The following is a 20,569-nucleotide window of genomic DNA, read 5'->3' as shown; positions in this document are numbered from 1 at the left end:
CTTTAAGGCCTATTTACAGGAGCCATGCACACATCCTGGGTATTGCAAAATGGAGCCACCACACAAAAAGCCTTGTCTTTTGTGGCCACCAACCTAAAAAACCTTTGGGCTTGCAAGGGAGCAGGGCCTCCATGTCTGATCTTAGGCCCTCCAAATATTCCTACAGGTGCAACTGCTGAAGGCATTTAGGGCTTTAGAGGTGATCACCAGTGCCTTATTTGAGCAACAAGAGCAGGTTTTTATGCTCCGATTGTTTGGTGGTTGGGTTGAATTATGCACTTTAATAATCTTACGCACATTTAGTCAGAAAAAAGTCCTACAACTCCCAGCATTGCAGGGCTTTTTGTCTGGGAATTGCACGACTTTTTTGTTTTTGTTTTACAGTGCAATCTTATGCACGTCTAAACAAAAGTCCCATTGAGCTCAGGTGAATAGGCAAAGAATTGCAGTTTTAAGGCTGCAATCTTAGGCAGGCTTGAGAGTAGATCCTATCGAACAGCATTGAATGCACAGGATAGACATGCCCATGTCAGTGAGGTTCAATTGCCGAAAGCCTTTTAATAAGCGGTAATTGCCTTTGCCTCATCTCCTCCTCCTCTTCTTTCCTTTAGGGTGGTGAGTTCAGGGGCGCCGCTCTTTGACTTTCGTCGCAGGCAAATCCCGATCCCCCAATCCGGCGTGCTTGTACGCCCATGTTCGGCGTGGGCAGACGTGGCCCGTTCCTCTTGCCCTCTCAGAAACCCTTCCCGACTTGCCTCAGCACCCCGCAGTGCAGCCCTTGCATGCAAATCGAAGCCGGTCCTTGTGGATACCGACAAGAGAGCCGCGCTGGCCCAGGCACGCACGGGGCGGCGGCGGCAGCAGCGGCGGCGTCGCCTTTCGCCGCTCGGCCGGACTGCGAGGGTGGGGCTTCGCTTTGGGTAGGAGGCGGCGCTCCGGCAGGCAGGCAGGCCGGCCGGCCGAGGTAGCGCGCGGGGCGGAGGGACAGGTCAAGTCGGAGCTAGGCGCCGGTGCGCGTCGCGACTGGCGAGGGGTACGCGCGCGCGCTTGGGCTCCTCCGCGTGGAAAGTTGGCCACCCGCGTCTTGGCCGGGCCCGAGTGTCAGGGGGGCGAGGGAGGGAGAAGTGCGCGGCGGGAACTTCACAGGTGGGGACGCTCCAACTCCCCCGTGGGAGACTCGCGGCGGCGAGCTGGAGTTGCCGCCGCCGCCGCCGCCTTTGCCCGGGAATGAGGTGAGTATCTGGGCTTTCCTGGGGAAGGGAGAGACGTGAGCGGCGACTTCTGGGTCGGGGTGATTAGTGGCGGGAAAGGCGTTTGCGGGATTCCAGCCTGGAAGTCTCTTCTTCACGTTCTTCCCCACCTTGCCAAAAAAAATAAAATAAATTGCTCCTGCTGCTGAAGTGAACCCCGATGGAAGAGAGGAGGCGTGTGTGTGAACGCGGAGATTCTTCCCAACTCCCTCCCCGCACGCAGGAGTCCCAAAAGTAGTTGGAGCGGGAGACCCCAGACACCACCCCCTTCTCCCGCCCAACCTCTGAGGGGAAGACAATAGGGAATAATACGAAGGCAGTGAGAATGCTAATAAGGGTTGGGGGACCGTGAGAACGCGCCCATTGCTTTTGCATGCGGCTGAGGAGAAATGCGTGGGAATTAGCATAAATTTGAGCCAAGGTGGGGAGGACGGAGGAGTACAGAAACTTTTCGGGTTTTAAGGTGTGGCCTATTTAATCTCGAAGGCTTCAAGGAGATAACAGTACACTGAAAAGAAAAGGGAAAGAAGGTGCCTGTAAATCGGAAAAGAAGAATCCACAAATGTAAATTAGCCAGTCACAATCCAGTTAAAGAAGTGAAAGCGCCACAAACTTCATTCCAAGGAGTTCATTTGCCTGATGGATGAGGAGTTGTAGGTGACAAAACTTCTATGCCATCAGAAGTTGGTGGAGTAAAAATTGTTACTGTACCTGCTTTGCTTCTTTTTAAGAAACCACTATGGCAACAGCCATCTATGCTAAATTTTTCTTGGCAAGCATCTGAGTTCTGTAATTCAGTAGTTTCTTCTCTAGAAAAGACAACTCTAATGTGCATTGTGTGTGTATTTGGGAGAAGAAATTCCCTACTCTTCAAGATTTTAAACATACACATACACAGGCACACACATTTCTTTTAAATGTTTCTAGCTCTCTGTCATCTCACAGCTAGCCAGGTAACTTCCTTATATTATCTTTGTGGGAATAGGTGTAGCCGTTCAACCCAACCCTCAGATCTGCTGTCTGGAAGGAGTTAGGACAAGGCAGAGATAGCTATCTAATGGTGAAGAGGAGTTCTGCTGAGGGGACATATCCTCAAAGGGACCCAGATTATGCCCATAGAAAGTTCTGTGGGCATAGATTTACCAGTGCCAGTGTTCCTATCAGCAGCATGACATAAAGTGGGCATTCTGTGGGCACCAGTGGCTTTGAAAGCCTCTCTCTAGCCTGTAGAGGCCTCAGGATTTGGCCCCTGAGTTGTCATAGCTAATTTTCCTCCCCCACCCATTAGTTTCAATGGGGGTGAATCCAAACAAGTAAAGATCTGCTTGGCTAAAAAGCCCAATTTATTTATTTATTTATTAAATTTATATACCACCCCATAGTTGAAGCTCTCTGGGCAGTTTACAAAAAATAAAGCTGCCCCAGTCTGACGATCTGACTGGCATGAGCTTAGTACACCATCCACCAGTTCTCTCCCCACCATCCTGATCCCCACTTAGTAAATTATCCTTTCAGATTGTTGCTATTAAATGATTAAAACTAAATGCTCTCTCTCTCTTTTTCTTTTTAAAAGGACAGATTACAACCCCATCTGGATGTTGGGTTGACCTTTGGCTCTTGGTTATGGATGGACAAAATGAAGTGGACTTTTCCAACAACAACATCACACCATTGTGGAGGCGGAGGTCAGCCCACCAGGTGCATTTGCATACAAAGAACAAACCCAGGCCCCAATCTTACCAGAGTTCCACTGGGGTCCTCTTCACAGATTTCCCTGTAGAAGACAGGGATACATTCACTTTAACTCAGCCTGCTGAAACAATAATTACTTCTCCTGACAACAAGTCTTTTCAAAGGAGCCCTTTGCATTTCAGCTGTAGCCTTGGCTCTGTGCCAAATGGAAAGGTTCAATTTCCAGAGCAAAAAACTCTTTCCTCTATGCTTTCTGACCGGTCACCCCATGTCCTGAAAATGGTTTCAAATAATTCTATAAACTTTACAGCTAGTGGTTCTATAAATTCAGCAGGCAGTAAACTGGCTCACCCAGGGAAGATTTCCAATCGAGCAGCGCTTAGTTCTGAGAGGGAACAAATTGTTTTCACGTCAAGCCTTGGATTGTCGCCTACGGAAATCGTGCATTCGCCAAATAACAACACAACCACCGCCTCAGCATTTCAACCCAGCCAGCTTCCTAAAAACTCAGAGAAGGCATCTGTTTGCCTGTCTGCTCCATTGGAGCAGCAGCTGCCTCTCCAAAGACTGCCATCGAATCAGAATGAGCTCACAGAAACGCTGCCCGTGGTTCTGAGTACGAATAGTCTGGCTGCATTAAAAGTGGGGAAGCAGCAGATCATCCCTAAGAGTTTAGCTTCTGAAATAAAAGTAACTCACAAAGCCAACAGCCAAAATGTGGAAACAAACAGGAGGGCTCTTAAGGTCCGCAGTATGGTGGAGACCCTTGCTGTGCCTTTGGTAGCTGGTGGAGATGAAGAAACAGAAGGTGATGTAGATAGCCCAGGCATGCTGAGACGTACTTTGAGGTCCACGTCGTATCGGCGAGCTGTCGTGAGCGGCATTGACTTGGACAGTACTGGAAATGTTAAGATGAAAAACAGAATGTCTCAGCCAGTGTTGAAGGCCGTTGTGGAAGACAAGGAGAAATTCTCTAGCTTAGGAAGAATAAAGGTAAGCAAACTGAGGAAACTTGTTTTGTTAACGATCTGTAACTCTGATTTTTGTTTTAGAATCTCTCTGGGTTTTATTTTTTTATGCTACATTTGTATCCCACCCACCTTACAAGGAGTTTAGAGTAATGTTTTACCTTTACAACAACTTTGTAGAATAGGATACAGTTAGCAATTTATTATTATTATTATTATTATTATTATTATTATTATTATTTATTGCATTTTTATGCTACTCCATAAGTGAAGTGCCAATTCACACTTTACACAGCGGTTATGTTTGCGGTTGTCACGTGTCAGACAGTTCAGCTGTCTGGACTGGACAGTTCTGTCTCCTTTTCACACATGCAAGAATCTCTTCTAGAAGAAGAATGGGAAATGCCATTTCCATAAATGGGGTTATAGCATGTGGGAAATAATACAAGGGGAAACTTGGAAACTTTGGGGACATGGAGGGGAGAGGAAGAAATGTGTTCTGCAGAGCTAAGTCTGTGTTGTGTCTCGTGTGTGTGTGTGTGTGTGTGTGTGTACAAATTTACCAGCTTCCTTCAGTTTATTGACACTAGGTGGGAAATAAATGGGTGCTCCCCTTTTTCCACATAGACTTCCCTATCTAGCACTTGAATACCATGATCCCCAAATTTGCAGAAGTGAACTAAATGCAGGTTTCTTAAATGCAACTGCCCTGGTACCTTTACTGTCAAACTGAGGACCTTCCTTGCTATTGTATGAGCCTTTGAACACTTTTCTTAAAGGGATCTTTGCTTCCATATGATTTAGGCCAGATCTACACCAAGCAGGATATAGCACTATGAAAGTGGTATGAGTCATGGGCCCCAACAATTGTCAGTGCACTTCAATACCGCTATAAAGCAGTTGTGTGGGTCCTGCCACTTATATATTGCTTTCATTCCACTTTCATAGTGCTGTATCCTGTTTAGTCTAGATCTGGCCTTAGTCCACTTGAAAACCTTTCTTAAAGGGGCACTTTGTTTTAAAACAGTATATTTGCTATTCAAATCACAGCAAGCTAGGTCCAAATTACATAAGAACATAAGAAGAATCATAGAATAGTAGAGTTGGAAGGGTCCAATAAGGCCACTGAGTCCAACCCCCCTGCTCAATGCATTCTGTCTATCTCTTCTGCCAAGACGCTTGTTCATGCACTGGTTATTTCTCGGTTGGACTACTGCAACCTTCTTCTCTCTGGCCTTCCTTCTTCTCACATCAGTCCACTGGTTTCTGTCCACCACTCTGCCGCTAAGATCATCTTCCTGGCTCGCCGCTCTGACCATGTTACTCCACTTCTGAAATCTCTTCATTGGCTTCCAATTCACTTCAGAATCCAATATAAACTTCTCCTGTTGACCTTCAAAGCTTTTCACGGTCTAGCTCCTTCCTATCTCTCCTCTGTCATCTCACACTATTGCCCCGCTCGTCCTCTTCGCTCCTCTGATGCCATGTTTCTCGCCTGCCCAAGGGTCTCTACTTCCCTTGCTCGGCTTCATCCATTTTCCTCTGCTGCCCCTTACGCCTGGAACGCTCTTCCAGAACAACTGAGATCCACAAGTTCAATCGCAGCTTTTAAAGCTCAGCTAAAAACTTTTCTTTTTCCTAAAGCTTTTAAAACTTGATGTTGTTTGGACTTTACACTGTTAGTTTTACCCTACCCTGTGCCTGTTTACCCTACCCAGTGCCTGTTTACATTCCCTTCCCCTCCTTATTGCTTTACTATGATTTTATTAGATTGTAAGCCTGTGCGGCAGGGTCTTGCGATTTACTGTTTTACTCTGTACAGCACCATGTACATTGATGGTGCTATATAAATAAATAATAATAATAATAATAATAAGGAATCCACCCTAAGCATACCTGACAGATGGTTGTCCAGCTGCCTCTTGAATGCCTCTAGTGTGGGAGAACCCACAACCTCTCTAGATAACTGGTTCCATTGTCATACTGCCAGGCTGGATCAGACCAAGGGTCCATCTAGTCCAGCATGCTGTTCACACAGTAGCCAACCAGCTGTCGACCAGGGACCCACAAGCAGGACATGGTGCAACAGCACCCTACCACCCATGTCCCCCTGCAACTGGTGTGCATAGGCATATTACCTCTGTTACTCGAGGTAGCAAGTAGCCATCAGAACTAGTAGCGATAGATAACTTTCTTCTCCACAAATTTATCTAACCCCATTTTAAAGAGTCCATCTAGTCCAGCATTCAGTTCACACAGTGGCCAACCAGCTGTCCCCAGGAAACCCACAATCAGGACAGGAGTGTAAGAGCACCTGCCCACCCATGCTCCCCAGCAACTGGTGTACCTAGGCATACTGCCTCTGATACTGGAGGTACATGGCTAAGACACCCATATTGACTTCTTGTTTTTTAATAAAACAATGAAGAGTGTTATGGCATCTTGAAGATTAATTTTAGTATTCCTTTGAAGTTTCTTTGCCCACAATTGCCACTTTAAGGTCAGGGACAGAGGCTCAGTTCACAGGCAATAGTAACCCAAGATTTTTTTAAACCCTGGACATAACAGCCATGCTGGATCAGACCAAGGGTCTATCTAGTCCAGTCCAACCATGGGCTACCGTGAATGAGTCAGCATGCTAGATCATGCTTCTTCCAACAGAAACGGCTTAATAAGCCTGGGATGCCTTGACCCTGGCTTGGTTATTATATCTGAACCCAGAATGCTGACTTGTTTCTCCCCGGACAAGTCAGAGTTGTAAGCTAAGAATGAACCCTGAGTTACAATTCTGGCCTTTTGGTGGAAAGACAAGCCAAAGTTCCAGTTCGGGTGTAACGATAACCAAGCCAGGGATGGAGTTTCCCTGGTTTGTTTAGCTGCTCTCACTGGCAGGAGGTCAAGGGGAAATCCTCAGTTCCTCTCTTCAGCTTTGCTCCTTTAGTGCCAGTCAGGTGCAAAGACCAGGCCATGGGACTCTACTGTCCAGCTAGCTGGTGTGCAGAGCCAAAATAAAGCCCCGGGATATGCCAAACTTTGGGTCTGGGGAGGATAGTGGTGCAGCTAAGGCTGAACCCCAGGGCCAAATTTCAGCCCCCTCACCCTGTAGCCCAGGGGACTCCCAGATCACCATCTAGAGAGCAGCAGGTGATGGGGTCCTGCATCAGCATCTGGGTTGGTACGAGCATGCTGGGTTCCATAATGGCTGACGCTAGTTACAGCATCCTGACTTATTTCTAAATATTTTAGAGTGAGGGAGCAGCCAACTGCGGTTACAGATGCTTATGTATTATTTTACTTTTAAAATACATTATCTTTTTCTAAAAAAAATGTTGATGCTTGTTCCCATGTAAATGTATTTAGGATTGGGGCAGCAGAAGCAAACTCCATTTTATTCTTGCAGTTCCAATGGTGCTATGTTTGCATACGCTTAAAATGCAAAACTGCACATGCTCAGGGCATTTACTTTGGTCAAGGTTGGTAAACAGATTTTTATTTTTGCTTTAACGTTCCAGGAATGTAGAACCATTGGTGAAGCATGGAATGGTGGAGGATCGGAGAAGAGGAATATTACTTGCATGCTTCACAGCTGAAGTAATACACAAGGCTGTCTAAAGGGGAGCCCTATAATATCATTAAGGGTGCAATCCTATTCATAGGCAGGAAAAAAATCTACAACTCCCAGCATTCTCCAGTTAGCATGTTGGCTGGGGAATGATGGGAATTGTAGGACTTTTCTTTCGGTTTAGACATGCATAGGATTGTACCCAAAGTCCAGGGCCTAGAATGACCAAGCTTCGCCATTGGGAGAGGAAGTTCTTCTCCCTTCCTTTCCAGTTCAAGGGTTGCTCTTAATCTTTCTGAACTTGGTTGTCCCCTTACCAACCCTTTTGATAAGGGTTGAGAAATCAACCCTTTTCTTAGATATAATATCTACCTTTGTTCCTGGTTTCTCTTGAAGCATGCTGTGAAACGACATGCACATCTTCTCCTTTGCACATTACATATTTGCTATCACAAATATCTGATGACATAGTAAACATGAGTGCCACATAAAGTGTGAATACAACCCAGGTTGCTTACAACATAGTCTGTAATCATTACACTGTATTGGCTGTTTGCCAATACAAATTTTGCATAGTCCTTCATAGAAGTACTAGCTATTTAACTTCAATTATATCTCAATGTGAACCATTTTTGTGGAGGTTCTGTTAGCTTTTAATCAGATCAGTAAGTACATACCCAGAAGCAGCGTCCCACAATCTTGCATTCAGAGGCTTGTAGAAGCTGAACCGCCCAGAGAGCTTCGGCTATTGGGCGGTATAAAAATGTAATTAAAAAATAAAATAAATAAATAAATAAATAAATAAAGCAGGATGAAGGTACCTTCACTAGGGTGAAGATTCCTTTTGTATGACCCTGTTGTGCAGATTGTATATTCAGTGCTGATCCCATAGTGTCTGGTGGTAACGACCATTTTCAGTTGCCTGTGGAATTCCCTGCCTCTGGAGGTCAGGCAGGCAGCATCTTTGTATTCCCTTTGGCGCCTCCTGAAAACGTAATTAATCCAGGAAGCATTTCCTTAATGACCAGACACAGTTGACTGTACAGTTTGCTTCTTTTAAAATCTATTTTAAAGTGTTTTATTCTGTTTTTTTCAATGGAGTGCGGTACATAAATATTGTAAATAAATAATAGTTCTTTTGCAGGAGTGGGAGTGCAAAGGGATAAATGTACACAGATGAAAATTTCTGGCCCTTCAAATCTACCCCTATAAAAGCATCCTAACATATGTGCCAAAAACAGCTTCTAGTTTCTTATCTGAATACCATTGCATTGACAGTTTTATTAATTGTAGTTCTATTTACCACACCTCCTTTCGCATGTGAACAAAACAAAGTGGCAATTCCCCAAGAGCTTTCAAATCCACTAAGTAAATAATTCACTGCAAAGGCAGCATTTCCATTACTTTTGCCTCTGCACCTAGTTAAGTCCAATAAGGAAAGTTAGAGTAACACATGTAAACAACAGAGATATATGAACTGGAATATTGTTTGGGGTTTTTGCAATTTGTGTGAGTGTGTGTGCGCGCAAAAGGTAGAATACTTATTTTAATCCCCATTTGAAATAGTTTTGAATAATAGGCTTACAGCGTGATCACACAATGGATTTTATCACACAACCAGATTTTAGCCTAATTATATTGCCTATGTCTGGATAATGATGAAATAAGATGCTACAAAGGAATGTTTTAAAAGATGTGGAAGCCTTTGATTATTTGAATGTGCCATACTTCTGATGAATTTCATTTGCATCTTACTCTCAAAGGTCTGGGTACTTTTTAGAAGATATTTGATTAAACCTTCTGCAAGATGTCTTTTAAAATTGCGTAGTGAAGCACGCCAGGGCTAACCATAATTAGTGTTGCTGCATCCAAACACATGACACTGCATCCAAACACATGCCACTTGTGTGATTTTTCATTGTTTGTTTCATTTTTGATTTTTTTTACATCAGTGAACATCTATTTAAGTAAAATGTTGTGTGTGAAGTGGTTTTCTGTTAGGGTGACCATATGGAAACGAGAACAGGGCTCCTGTATCTTTAACAGTTGTATTGAAAAAGGGAATTTAAGCAAGTGTCATTTGTATGCATGCAGCACTTGGTGAAATTCCCTCTACATCACAACAGTTAAAGCTGCAGGAGCTCTGCCCTCTTTTGCATCTGGTCACTCTAGCTATACTTTAGCAGCTTTTACTGTTGTGATGTAGAGGGAATTTCACCAGGTGCTGCATGCATACAAATGACACCGCTGAAATTCCCTTTTCAATACAACTGTTACAGATACAGGAACTCTGTCCTCCTTTTCATATGGACACCCTATTTTCTGTAAAACATTTAGAACCCACTGATCTATATAACAGGAAGTTGGTTCTATTAAAAAAAAATAGAAAAGAAGCCTGCCTGTCAAATGCCGTAGACTTTAAAGATGATTCCAGACTAATGAAACCACTTGCATGTTTATTAAACTCTATCAAAATGAACTATTTGTCCTTTCTTTAAAAGAACTTCTATTCAGATGCAAAATTATTCATAACTAAAATGAATCCTATGACGTAATCTCACATGCATGTGGAACTTCTCCAATTACTTTTTTTGATTTATTCATTAATTTCAACTGGGGCAACAAATCCATGTGTGCATTCTTCCTGTCCTTTTTTTTTTTGGCAGGGGCATAAAGTCCTCTGAAATCACGACCAGATTTTTTTTCAAAAGTTAGAGATATTTTGAGGTGGTGGTTGCTAGCATGATCTGCTAATGATCAAATATTTATTCAAATTTCTTTGTTATTTATGAAATTCATTTGTCTCATGCTATTTGGTGCACATTCTTACTTTCACAGTTTTCTTTTCTCACCCCCACCCTTTTTCTTTTAAAACTACCTTAGAAGAAAATGCCAAAAGGACAAGGGACCTTTGATGGGGAAGGTAAGAACTTTTTTGGAAAATTTGATGGGTCACCTCAAAAAGGAAACAGACGTTGTGCTTTGAAGCAAAGTTTTGTAATTGATTTCATTGTTTATGTGGAGTGGGGAGGCTTAGAGGTGTAAAGATTCTTTCCGTTCAGCTTATAGGGGCAAGGAGTTATATCTATATATCAGGGGTCTGGAAACAAAGCCCTATGAGGAACTGGACATGTTTAACCTGGAGAAGGGGAGACATGATAGCACTCTTCAAATACTTAAATGGTTGTCACACAGAGGAGGGTCAGGATCTATTTTGTACATATTCAATTATGTACAAAAAGGTACAGAATTAGCAGGACTGGGGCACAAGTCATTTTGTAGACAAGGCATTTGGAACCAAAAGATGGACTCAAAGGATATTTTTTTAAAAAAGTTGGCAGTGGTTTAAAGCACTCTTAACTTAGTTTTATTGACCTTCTCAGCAACTTCTGTGGTGCACAGGGCTTAGTTCCATGACCAGAATGGCTCATTAGTAGTATGGGACTAAAACCACAGGCAGACATTTATATTAAGATTTCCTTACAGGCACTGCTGCTGTAACATAAGAAGCTCTCATTACTTCCTTGATTCTAGGCAGTGGACAAAGCCTTATTTGTTCTCTCAGACTTTTCTTGTATTGAATTTTTTTTTCTGGCTGGATATTGGATCTTCTCAATATAAATTTTAATGTTTGTTTTAATATATTACTGTTTTATGGGATGCTTATGATTTTTATGGTTTGTAAATTACCTTGAACATGATTTTTTTTTAGGGGGGAAGTAAGATAAAAAATAAAACTAACACCTTTAGTCATTGTTCTGTCATAATTGACAAACGAACCTAGTTCAGACATAACATAGTTAATGAGCAGGGAGGAGCCACAGACATGTATGTTCCTTTTCACCCCCTATGTGCTGCAATTTCCTCCTTCTGATTCTGGTTTGTGGCAAACGAGCAAACTGTGGTTTGCACTTGCCCTGCAAACCAGGATAGCAAACCACGCTGTGGTCCTGGTTTGCAGGGCAAACACAAATTAGTAGTAGTAGTATTTGCCATTTTTCCTCTTTAAGGAACCTAAAGCTGTGTACATATTCTTCCTCCTCTCCATTTTATCATCACAGTATCAACAACCCAGTGAAGTAGATTAGGCTGAAAATCTGTGAAGGGCCCAGAGTCACCTAGTGAGCCTACATGGCCGAGTGAGGACTAGAACCCAGATCTCCCGACTCCCAGTCCAACATTCTAGCCACTATACCACACTGGGTCTTCAGTGTGCACTGGTTAGAATGAAATAAAAAGTGTAGTTTGCTATAAATTGAAATTGGAGTGAGGGAGTCATAGTACATGAGAGGGAGAGAGAGGGAGGGAGGAACACACACATGACCAGGCTCCTCAGTGCTTGCTTCCATACTTCTGAACCATATCAGTGTATCCTGTTTAATTATTATTTGATTATAATATTATTTATTTATTTCATCTCCACACTGCCTCAGAGCTGAAGCTGATTAGTTTACAGCAAATCATAAAAAATATAAGAGCAAAATAATAAAATGCAGCATTATATAATGTAACATTATAATATAAAATATAATGTCAAGTCTAAAAGAAATTTAACAGATTTTTTTAAAAAATCAACTTAAGCAGCTAAAAACAATTTCAGTAAACCATATTTTAATAATACACCTGTTCAAGACAGCAGACATAAATGCTTCATCATATGTGATTAAATGCCTGGGAGTATTTTTCACATAAAATCCCAAGAGACTTAATTTTCAGTGAGAACAGAGCTCAAATCGCACTGGCCATAGCTAGACAGTGTGAAAACACTGGGTGATCCCTGGGATTGTCCCTGTGAATCCACATGATGCACAGGGGATCCCGGGATCAGGGTGGGATGATCCCTTCCTTGCCCCAGGATTTCACCCTACCCTTTAGGCCTGGTTTTTCCGCGGTCTCAGGCTGAACCTGAGACCGTGGAATGTGTGGCTGGGTGCCGCGGTTTGTCCTGGCTCCTCGTAGTTCCTCACAAGAAGCCGAGACCCATGCATGGGGCACAGAGCTCTTCAGGAGCACTGCGCCCATCGGGGGTGGGGTGGGGGGAGAGGGGGAATTTTTTAAAAAAACAACAACAACCAAACCTACCTTTTGTGCACGAGCGCTCGTGCACTGCTGCCTCTTTAAAAACAAAAATGGCGGGCGCGATGCCTCTCCCTCTGAGGTTGTTGCGCGCCGCATGTGAACGGGGGGGGGGGATCTTGTGATAAAAACATCGCGAGACCTCCACCCCTCCGTCACCCAATAACAGGTAGGTCTAGCTAAGGCCGCTGTTATGGTGTGACAAAAAGCTTGAAAAATGAGCAGTTGCCACCTAAAGTCCTTTGCTTACCTTGGGTTTGCTGTCATGCACATGGAACTCCTGTGTACATGGACTTTCTGGTTCACTTGAATGGAAGAGAGAGAGATCTCCATGTTCATTCTTTTGCATGTTACAGAGCTGCCTCTGCAGAAAAATGAATGGAGATATTCTTGGGTTAGAGATTCTTTGTGCACATTGTAGCATTGAAGTGTATGTGTGTGTGTGTGTGTGTACGTAAGCTGAGAGGACTTGGCAGAAGCTTCCAGTGTTCAGGGTTGTGGAATGCCTTCTTTATTAGACTCCATTTCCAGGCAAAGTGTTCTTGCAATCTTGTCTCCTAAATATTCTGCATCTCAACCTTACCTCCTTGGCCCCTATAAAATAGTAGAACAAGTTTAAGAGCTGCTTTGAACTTGCGGTCAAAATAAATGAAACCATAAATGTTCATTTGACTGAATCATTTATTCCAATGCAAGAATTTGGGTTTTGTGGCCTCTAAATTTGGGGTTTCTAGTGAAGGATTTTAGAAGATTGGGGTTTAAACCTGCTAGTTTTCATTTACAGTAATATGGTGTTCATTTTATAGTACTCCTGTAGTTTTGCAAAATGTTACTATGAGATTATCTCGTTCTTGGGTCATTCAGCCTTCTTTATTAGGGTAGTGTGTACTCTGCATTTTTTTTAAAAAAAAGTCAGGAAAGTTGAATCTAGTAGTAACCTGCATAAATTATGCAACTCAAGCAAATATACATAAATTTGCTTATCTTACACAAGTTATGTTTCCATTCGGGATGGGAAGGAGAACACCAATGTATGGTACTAAAGCCTGCCCCCTGGCAGTCATAAGGACTAGAAACTTGAAAGCTGAAAATTTCAGGAGGCTTAATTCTGTATTCGCTTGAGGACACGTACAGCCTTGCTTATTAACTAGCTATATCAAACATGTTTCACCCTAACAGTGTGTATTCAATCAAGCATAAACTGGAGGAGAATAAAACTGATTCTAGTTTTTCTTTAACAAAGAACACAAGCTTTTATTGAATTCGGGTGGAAGGCATATTTTTGGTGGTACAGTGATCTATTGTTACTGTAATATGTGGTATGCTAGCCCATTGTCTGCCCTGAACAAGACTCCATCTTTGTCTGTATAGTTTGAGAGGCATATGAATAAATATGTTATTTAGAAACTCTTCTCAAATCAATTTCCTTTTCATGTTATTGTAGAAAATGCTGTGTTGTATCAGAACTACAAAGAAAAAGCTCTGGATATAGATTCTGATGAAGAAGTAGAATTGAAAGAACAGAAGTCAGATGAAAAGATAGTTATTCAATACAAACCTCTGAGATCAACATGGAGTCAGTTGTCTGCGGTAAGTGTTATAATATTGCTTAGCCCAAATCTGAATTGGAATGTGGTGATACCTCTAAGCAAGTCTCTTATCTACCAGTGTCCTTTTCAGCTTGGGGTTTTATAGCCTTTGCTTTGCCCTCAAACTACCTCCAAACTGATGTGCTGATGGACATGCAGATAATACTCAATAGTTGTAATTGACAGAGATACTGCTGCTGCAGGACTTGCATTCCTAACTTTGTTTTGACTCATAGATTTTATGCAAGCCAACCGCAAGTTAACTGCGTTAGGACTGCAGGACTCATCTGCTTTGCAGTTTTATCGGGGGCAGGGGGGAAACCTTTGGAGAAAAAGAACCATATGGAGAGTGTTCATGAAAATAAGTACAATGAAAATGGAGAGGTGAACAGAGGAATTTGTATTTGTTGACACCATACTACAGGAAAGTATATTTTGGCCTCACAAAAACAGGCAAAACAGTAGTTCTCTGCAAATCGTGGCTTCTAATATTTCTCTGTGTGTGTGTGTGTGTGTGTGTGTGTGTGTGTGTGTGTGTGTGTGTTATATACATAGAGTACTGGTGCATAGAAAACAAGGACCATGAGAATATCCAAAATTCGGGGTGTTTGGTGGGGAATCCAAAATCCACAGTTAGGCAATGCAGCTTAGTAGCTGGGTACCTGAGGGAACATCTTCTCCCAGATTAGTTTGCCATTCACCAAGAGCTTCTTTGAATGCACTCCACCATGTACCTCCACCATCTGAGGTGTGACAGGTGAAGAATGGGGAAAGGGCCTTATTGGTTGCAGAATTTCCTTCCCAGGGAGGTTCACCTGGCACTTACCATGATATCTTTTAGGCATCAGATGAAGTCCCTTGATGGGCTTTTAATTTCTGCTGTGCCTATTTTTTAATGCTGCTTCTGTTTTATTGTTTTGTTTTTATGATATTATTGTAAACAGCCCTGGAAATGTTAATTGAAGAGAGGTATATATGTTTTAAATAAATCTAACGTATAATTGGGATTTTGGCTAGATGCCACAAAAGTGTCAAACTTTTGTACAGTTTTCAAGTGAATTCCTGTCATCTTCATGATTAAATTATTACTTTTTAAGGCTTTGATCTTATATTGGCCCCGTTTGAAACAATAGCTAAGTCATATTTTAATGCTACATGAAAAATCCAGCTCAAGCTTCAGGCTTGCATATTTCTTCCTCCCCTGTACTCCTCCAGGATAGTAATAATAATAATATATTTATTTGTTACCTGCCTCTCCCTCTGGATCGGGGTGGGGTGCAACACAATTAAAAACACCATAAAATACAAGCAACTAATTCAAACGTTTAAAACCAGTGCATCATTAAAAGTAGCACACCATTAAAAAGGCATCTTAAAATTCAACTGGGTAGGCCTGCTGGAAGAGATCAGTCTTTATGGCTTTCTTAAATTCTGGAAGACTGTTAAGTTGGACTGGTAAGCCATTCCACAAACTGAGAGCGGCAGAAGAAAAGGTCCTCTGGGTAATAGTTGTCAGCCTTGTTTTTGTTGGCTGGAGTAAATTCTTCCCAGAGGACCTGAGTGTGTGGGGCGGATTGTATGGGAGAAGGCAATCCCGCAGGTAGCCTGGACCCAAACCATGTAGGGCTTTAAAGGATATAACCACTTTATTTTTCGCCCAGAAACTAATTGGCAGCCAGTGAAGAGATTTTAAGACTGGTGCATAAGAGGAGGAAATAGAAAAAAAAACCCATTTCTTGGTTTAAACTACTTGCAGTCCATTGTTATGACCAAACTAGAAACTGTGGTTATTTTTAAATAGGGTTTGTTAGAATAATCCAGGATCGGAAACCATTGTTTGATCTTAGTTCATTTCAATAAACCATAATTCAAACTATCCACGGTTTGGATCATTTCAGATGTAGCAACAAACAGCGGTATGTTTCTAATTTAATGTGTGTTGGAGCGGAGAGGGGCTCAAGCTCATGGTGCCTTATTTAGCGTTGATATCTAATTGGGCCATTACACGTCAACGCCATGTGATTGACACTTTCATGTGGTTGCTTCCCACACCATTCCATGGGCATTGGACAGAGCTGTCGGGGAAAGTAATCATCAACACCTAGCCCGCATGATACCACCAGTCTTGATATTACTGGAGCAGCTTTGATTATTGAATGTGTGGCAGCAGCGACGATGCCACTGAGATAATAAGAATCAAGTCTATGATATGATACAGATATTATCTTCCCTGCAGTTTCACAGATACTGAAACAGTTAAGCAATAACTCTCATAAGCTGTAAGAGGTCACAGTTCTCTTTCTTGTTTGTGTACTGTAGTCAGCTATGGTTACAAGTACAATTTAATTAAACACTTAAGAGGTTTGTGGTTGGCTGCTTAGATTTGATTTTAATACTTGGCAGTATCTTTCTGTAGCTGCATTTTTTCCCCATAGCAAATGTAAGAAAACTGCACGTTTATGACTTTCTAAAGAGCCGCTCCATTTCCTCTGGGCCAAATTGTTTTTGGCTTATTATTTATGTAAGAGGGTGAATTTTAAAAATGGTAGCAAGTGGCTATATTGTAGTGCATCATGTCCGAATGACTGGGTATAACACAGTTGCTGGAAAGAGCAATTGGCCAGGAAAAATGTACTTTTGTGAATATGTTTGCACAAATCCTTTAGAACGTATTCAGTGGTGAATAGATTGCTTTGGAATCATTTATATTGTAGCTCTAGATCAGGCTTGGCCAATTTGTGACTCCCAAGGCCAAATGCAGCCCAGAAGCCTTGTTTTGTGGCTTGAAAGGGGATTGACAGCCCTCCTGTTCTTACATTCCCAATCAAGTAACAAATCTAGGTGATTTGGTTCGACATATGTCTGGCACTATACATGTCCGGTGAACAGCACTTTTGTTTGGTGGGTCACAAGTTGTACCACAGTTGTAGTTACTCAGATCTTTAGGTATTCCTGAAGGCTGGAGCAAGTGTGTGTGTGTGTGTGTGCGCGTGTGCGTGCAATATGGTATTCTTCTTCGCTTTAGAGCAGTCTTCCTCCAGATGTTTTGGACTTTGACTCTTATCAGCCCCAGGCAGCATGGCCAATGGTCAGAAGTGCTGGGAGTTGTACTCCAAAACTTCTGGAGGGCATCAGGTTGGGGAAGGCTGCTATTGAACCATCCCTAACACATGTGGTGGAAAGGGAAGCCTCACCTTAGCATAGGCACCATTAAAGTACTGTGCATTGATAGTTAATACAAACACTGTGGAATATGTGACTCGTTAATGAGCACAAACCCCATTGTGGTTGGGCACCTTCTGTTCTGAATGGCATGCTAGGTGTTGTGAACGAGTAGGAAAAACAACCAGTTTCTTATTTATTCCAAGATAAAATGTTATGATTAAAAAACTATATCCAGCCATGGATATATTATTCATTGGATCCAAAGAACTGAAAGTAGACTTCTGCTTGAGGTATGTGGCTTTCCATTCCACCTTCTCTCCTGCTGTAGTTTACTGCCCCCATCCCATCGCAAGACCTGAAGGGACACTTGGGGACAGAGGATGTGTGACACAGGGGCTGCAGCTGAAGTGTGTGTGTGTGTGTGGGGGGAATACATTGAAATCAGGAGCCCAGTTATGCTATCATGCAAGCAACTCTTGGGATCCAATACTATATATTTATGTAAGTGATTATATATATATATATATATATATATATATATATATATATATATATATTTGGTACGATGTGTGTGGGATAGTTATATGCCTCTTAATACGTTTTTATATTTCCCCTCTGTGCTGTTACTTTCATGTAAGATATTTTATCCAGCTGTTCACTTATCTCTACTTAATTGACTCCATGAAAAAAGAAGCATTAGTTGGGAACAGAAAGTCTTTTGAAAACAACTCCTAGGCCCTTTGTGATGTGATACAATTCGTGTTTTTTTAAAAAAAGCGCTCTTTGTTTACAGTTCTGTGGCTTTTATTGAAGAGCTAAATGCTATGCTGCCACATTCACAGTATGCAGGAATGGAACGATAACATGCATGTGATAGATTACTTGGATCTGTAAAGACTTACATTGAGCATAAATAACTTCATTAAACCAGCTGGGCTAGCGATAAAGTATTTTCACTTTCTTATTTGCAGTTCCAATTGTGATATTTACATTGGAAATATGAAAGTGAAAATTGTTTTCTCCATAATCTAAATTGAAATGAATCAGCAGAGCTAGATAATAAACAGGGTTCAAATGCATATTTTTTTTATTTAGGCTGCATTCCTGTATTCACTGACCTCCAGGAACTTAATTCTGAGTAGACCCAAATAGGATTGCAGTAACAATATCCATATTACTTCCCACCCAACTTGATTATTTCTTACTTTATTTATTGAGTAAATTTTTGTCCTGCTCTATCCACAACTCAAGACATCTTACAGAAAAAATCTGACAGAAGTAAAACTCTAAAAATGTACAACTTACAAAAGTAAAATTATACAGCTTACAGAAAAAAACAACATATGTTCAGATAGCAATAAAATTTAAATATACTAAACTATGCATACAACCCAAGCAGTAGAAGCAAATTTAATGACAAACAAAGGCTTGCTTTAAAAGCTTGGCTTTACATGGACCATAGCTAGACGGGATCTCGCCCTCCCCTTTAGGCCTGTTTTTTCCGCTGTCGGAACATGTGGCCAGGCGCTGCGGTTTGTCCCGGCTCCTCGCGATTCCTTGCGAGGAGCCAGGAGTTGCACACAGGGCACAGCTCTCCTCAGGAGCACTGCACCCATTAGGGGTGGGGTGGGGTGGAGTAATTATTTTTTAAAAATCACCTACCTTTTGCGCACAAGCGTTCGTGCGCTGCTGTCCCTTTAAGGAAAAAAGAAAGAAAATGGCGGGCGTGACACCTCTCCCTCTGAGGTCATCACACACCGCGTGTGTACTGAAGAGATCTCGCGATAAAAATATTGCGGGATCTTCACCCCTCCACCCTGCTAGACCGCTAGGTCTAGCTAAGGCCAGAGACTCCAGAATAAATTTCAGCAAGAAGGCATAGGGGCATGCCTCCACTTGAAGCCCATTCCAAAGCTTTGGGGCTTTTGCTGAAAAAGCTATGTTCCTTCCTGTTGCTAACCTCCTTAGAGATAATGAATATATTGAGACCTTATTGCCCATTTTAATTGGTCGGGGAGGATTATACGGTTGGAAGTGTTTCTTTAGGTTTTCAGTTCTCTGGATAGTTTAGGACTTTAAAGGTCAAATCCAAAGCCTTGAACATCTTTCTCAAGTTTGATGTGTGACCATTTTGGGGTAGCACTGTTTCCTTGTTACAGAGGCTGCAGGACTTTCCTAGGGGTGCTTCCAGAAGAGGGTTTTATTGTGCAGTCACCCTTCCTCATTCACAGAATTGTGTCTGTGTGTGCATGTGTCAGATGGTGTCATCTTCCATTTGTAACCCTCCCGTGTTTTCCCACCATTTCTTCCATCTTTTTTCTTGCATATAAAATTGTTTAAGCAGAGAAAGCTGGAATAGCTGCACAATGCATTCTGATTGGTAGCACTAGAAGTCCACTGCCTGGACTCACACTAAAGCCATGGCTAGACCTGCCAACATCCCGGGGATCAGTCCCGGATCATCCCTGTGCGTCCACATCTGATACCATTTATGTGTGTGTATGTATTTTGCAGGGAACAACACAGAGTTGGGGAACCCATACTGACCTTATAGGATGTAGTTCCATGTTCAGACCTAACTCCTATCCTTTTCTTTTTATAGTCTATTCTAGCTCTTTCTGGATTTCTATTTACTTGCACAGTAAATGTACTGGTGTTACTCAATCATGATGGAAGCCTAAAGATTTTCCTTAGAGACAAAGATTTCATGTATTTCCCCCCTACCCCATAAAATTTTCTTGCTAGGCAAATGTGCTTTCTTTCTGTGAACACTTTTGTTACATAACACAGTGTTTCTTTCAAAGGCTATACAATGGTTGGGTTATGCTTTCTCTAATAAACTGGATAAACCCATTGTGGAGTATTGCTCCTATGCAACTGTAGGTTCTCCTTCCTAAGTATTCTCCTTCCTGAGTATGCACCCAACAGAGATGGTAAACCTAAAACTTAGAATTTTGCATGTGTGGTTTCAGGTCTTCAATCTCATATTAATTTATTGACCTATTGAACATGTATTGTTCTGTGTGTTCAGGCAGAACTCTTTATTTGGATTTTTTTCCTTTTGGAACTGCAGGTATGTACTTCATTGTTGAGTGGTTGCTGGCAGAATGCTCCCGTTGGCACAGGCTATAGAACAGTTTGGCCAAAGCAAAGTAAATGTTCTGGCTGTTTATATCAGGATGTAAGAGAGAGAGAGAGAGAGAAGATAATCTGGAGTATATTTACATAGCAGGCAAGCATTATGAATGCACTGATTTCTTTCTCTTC

At 42.0% G+C, this 20,569-nt stretch overlaps 1 protein-coding gene across 1 annotated transcript in view; it reads left to right on the top strand.

Moving 5' to 3' along the window:
- The first annotated feature begins 1,133 nt into the window (after positions 1–1,133).
- Positions 1,134–20,569, top strand: part of ARHGEF26 (Rho guanine nucleotide exchange factor 26) — a 78,790-nt gene continuing 59,354 nt past the window's right edge. Inside the window, exons 1-4 of the mRNA XM_063132086.1 lie at positions 1,134–1,232; positions 2,824–3,935; positions 10,356–10,395; positions 13,993–14,138. Of these exons, the coding sequence (XP_062988156.1) occupies positions 2,874–3,935; positions 10,356–10,395; positions 13,993–14,138 (1,248 nt within the window). The 5' untranslated portion in view covers positions 1,134–1,232; positions 2,824–2,873. The remainder of the gene's footprint in view (positions 1,233–2,823; positions 3,936–10,355; positions 10,396–13,992; positions 14,139–20,569) is intronic.

Source organism: Elgaria multicarinata, chromosome 8 (assembly GCF_023053635.1).
Source record: "Elgaria multicarinata webbii isolate HBS135686 ecotype San Diego chromosome 8, rElgMul1.1.pri, whole genome shotgun sequence".
NCBI classification, from domain to species: Eukaryota; Metazoa; Chordata; class Lepidosauria; order Squamata; family Anguidae; genus Elgaria; species Elgaria multicarinata.
The sequence above is the reverse complement of the archived record's forward strand: the minus strand, read 5'-3'. Positions and strand labels throughout refer to the sequence as shown.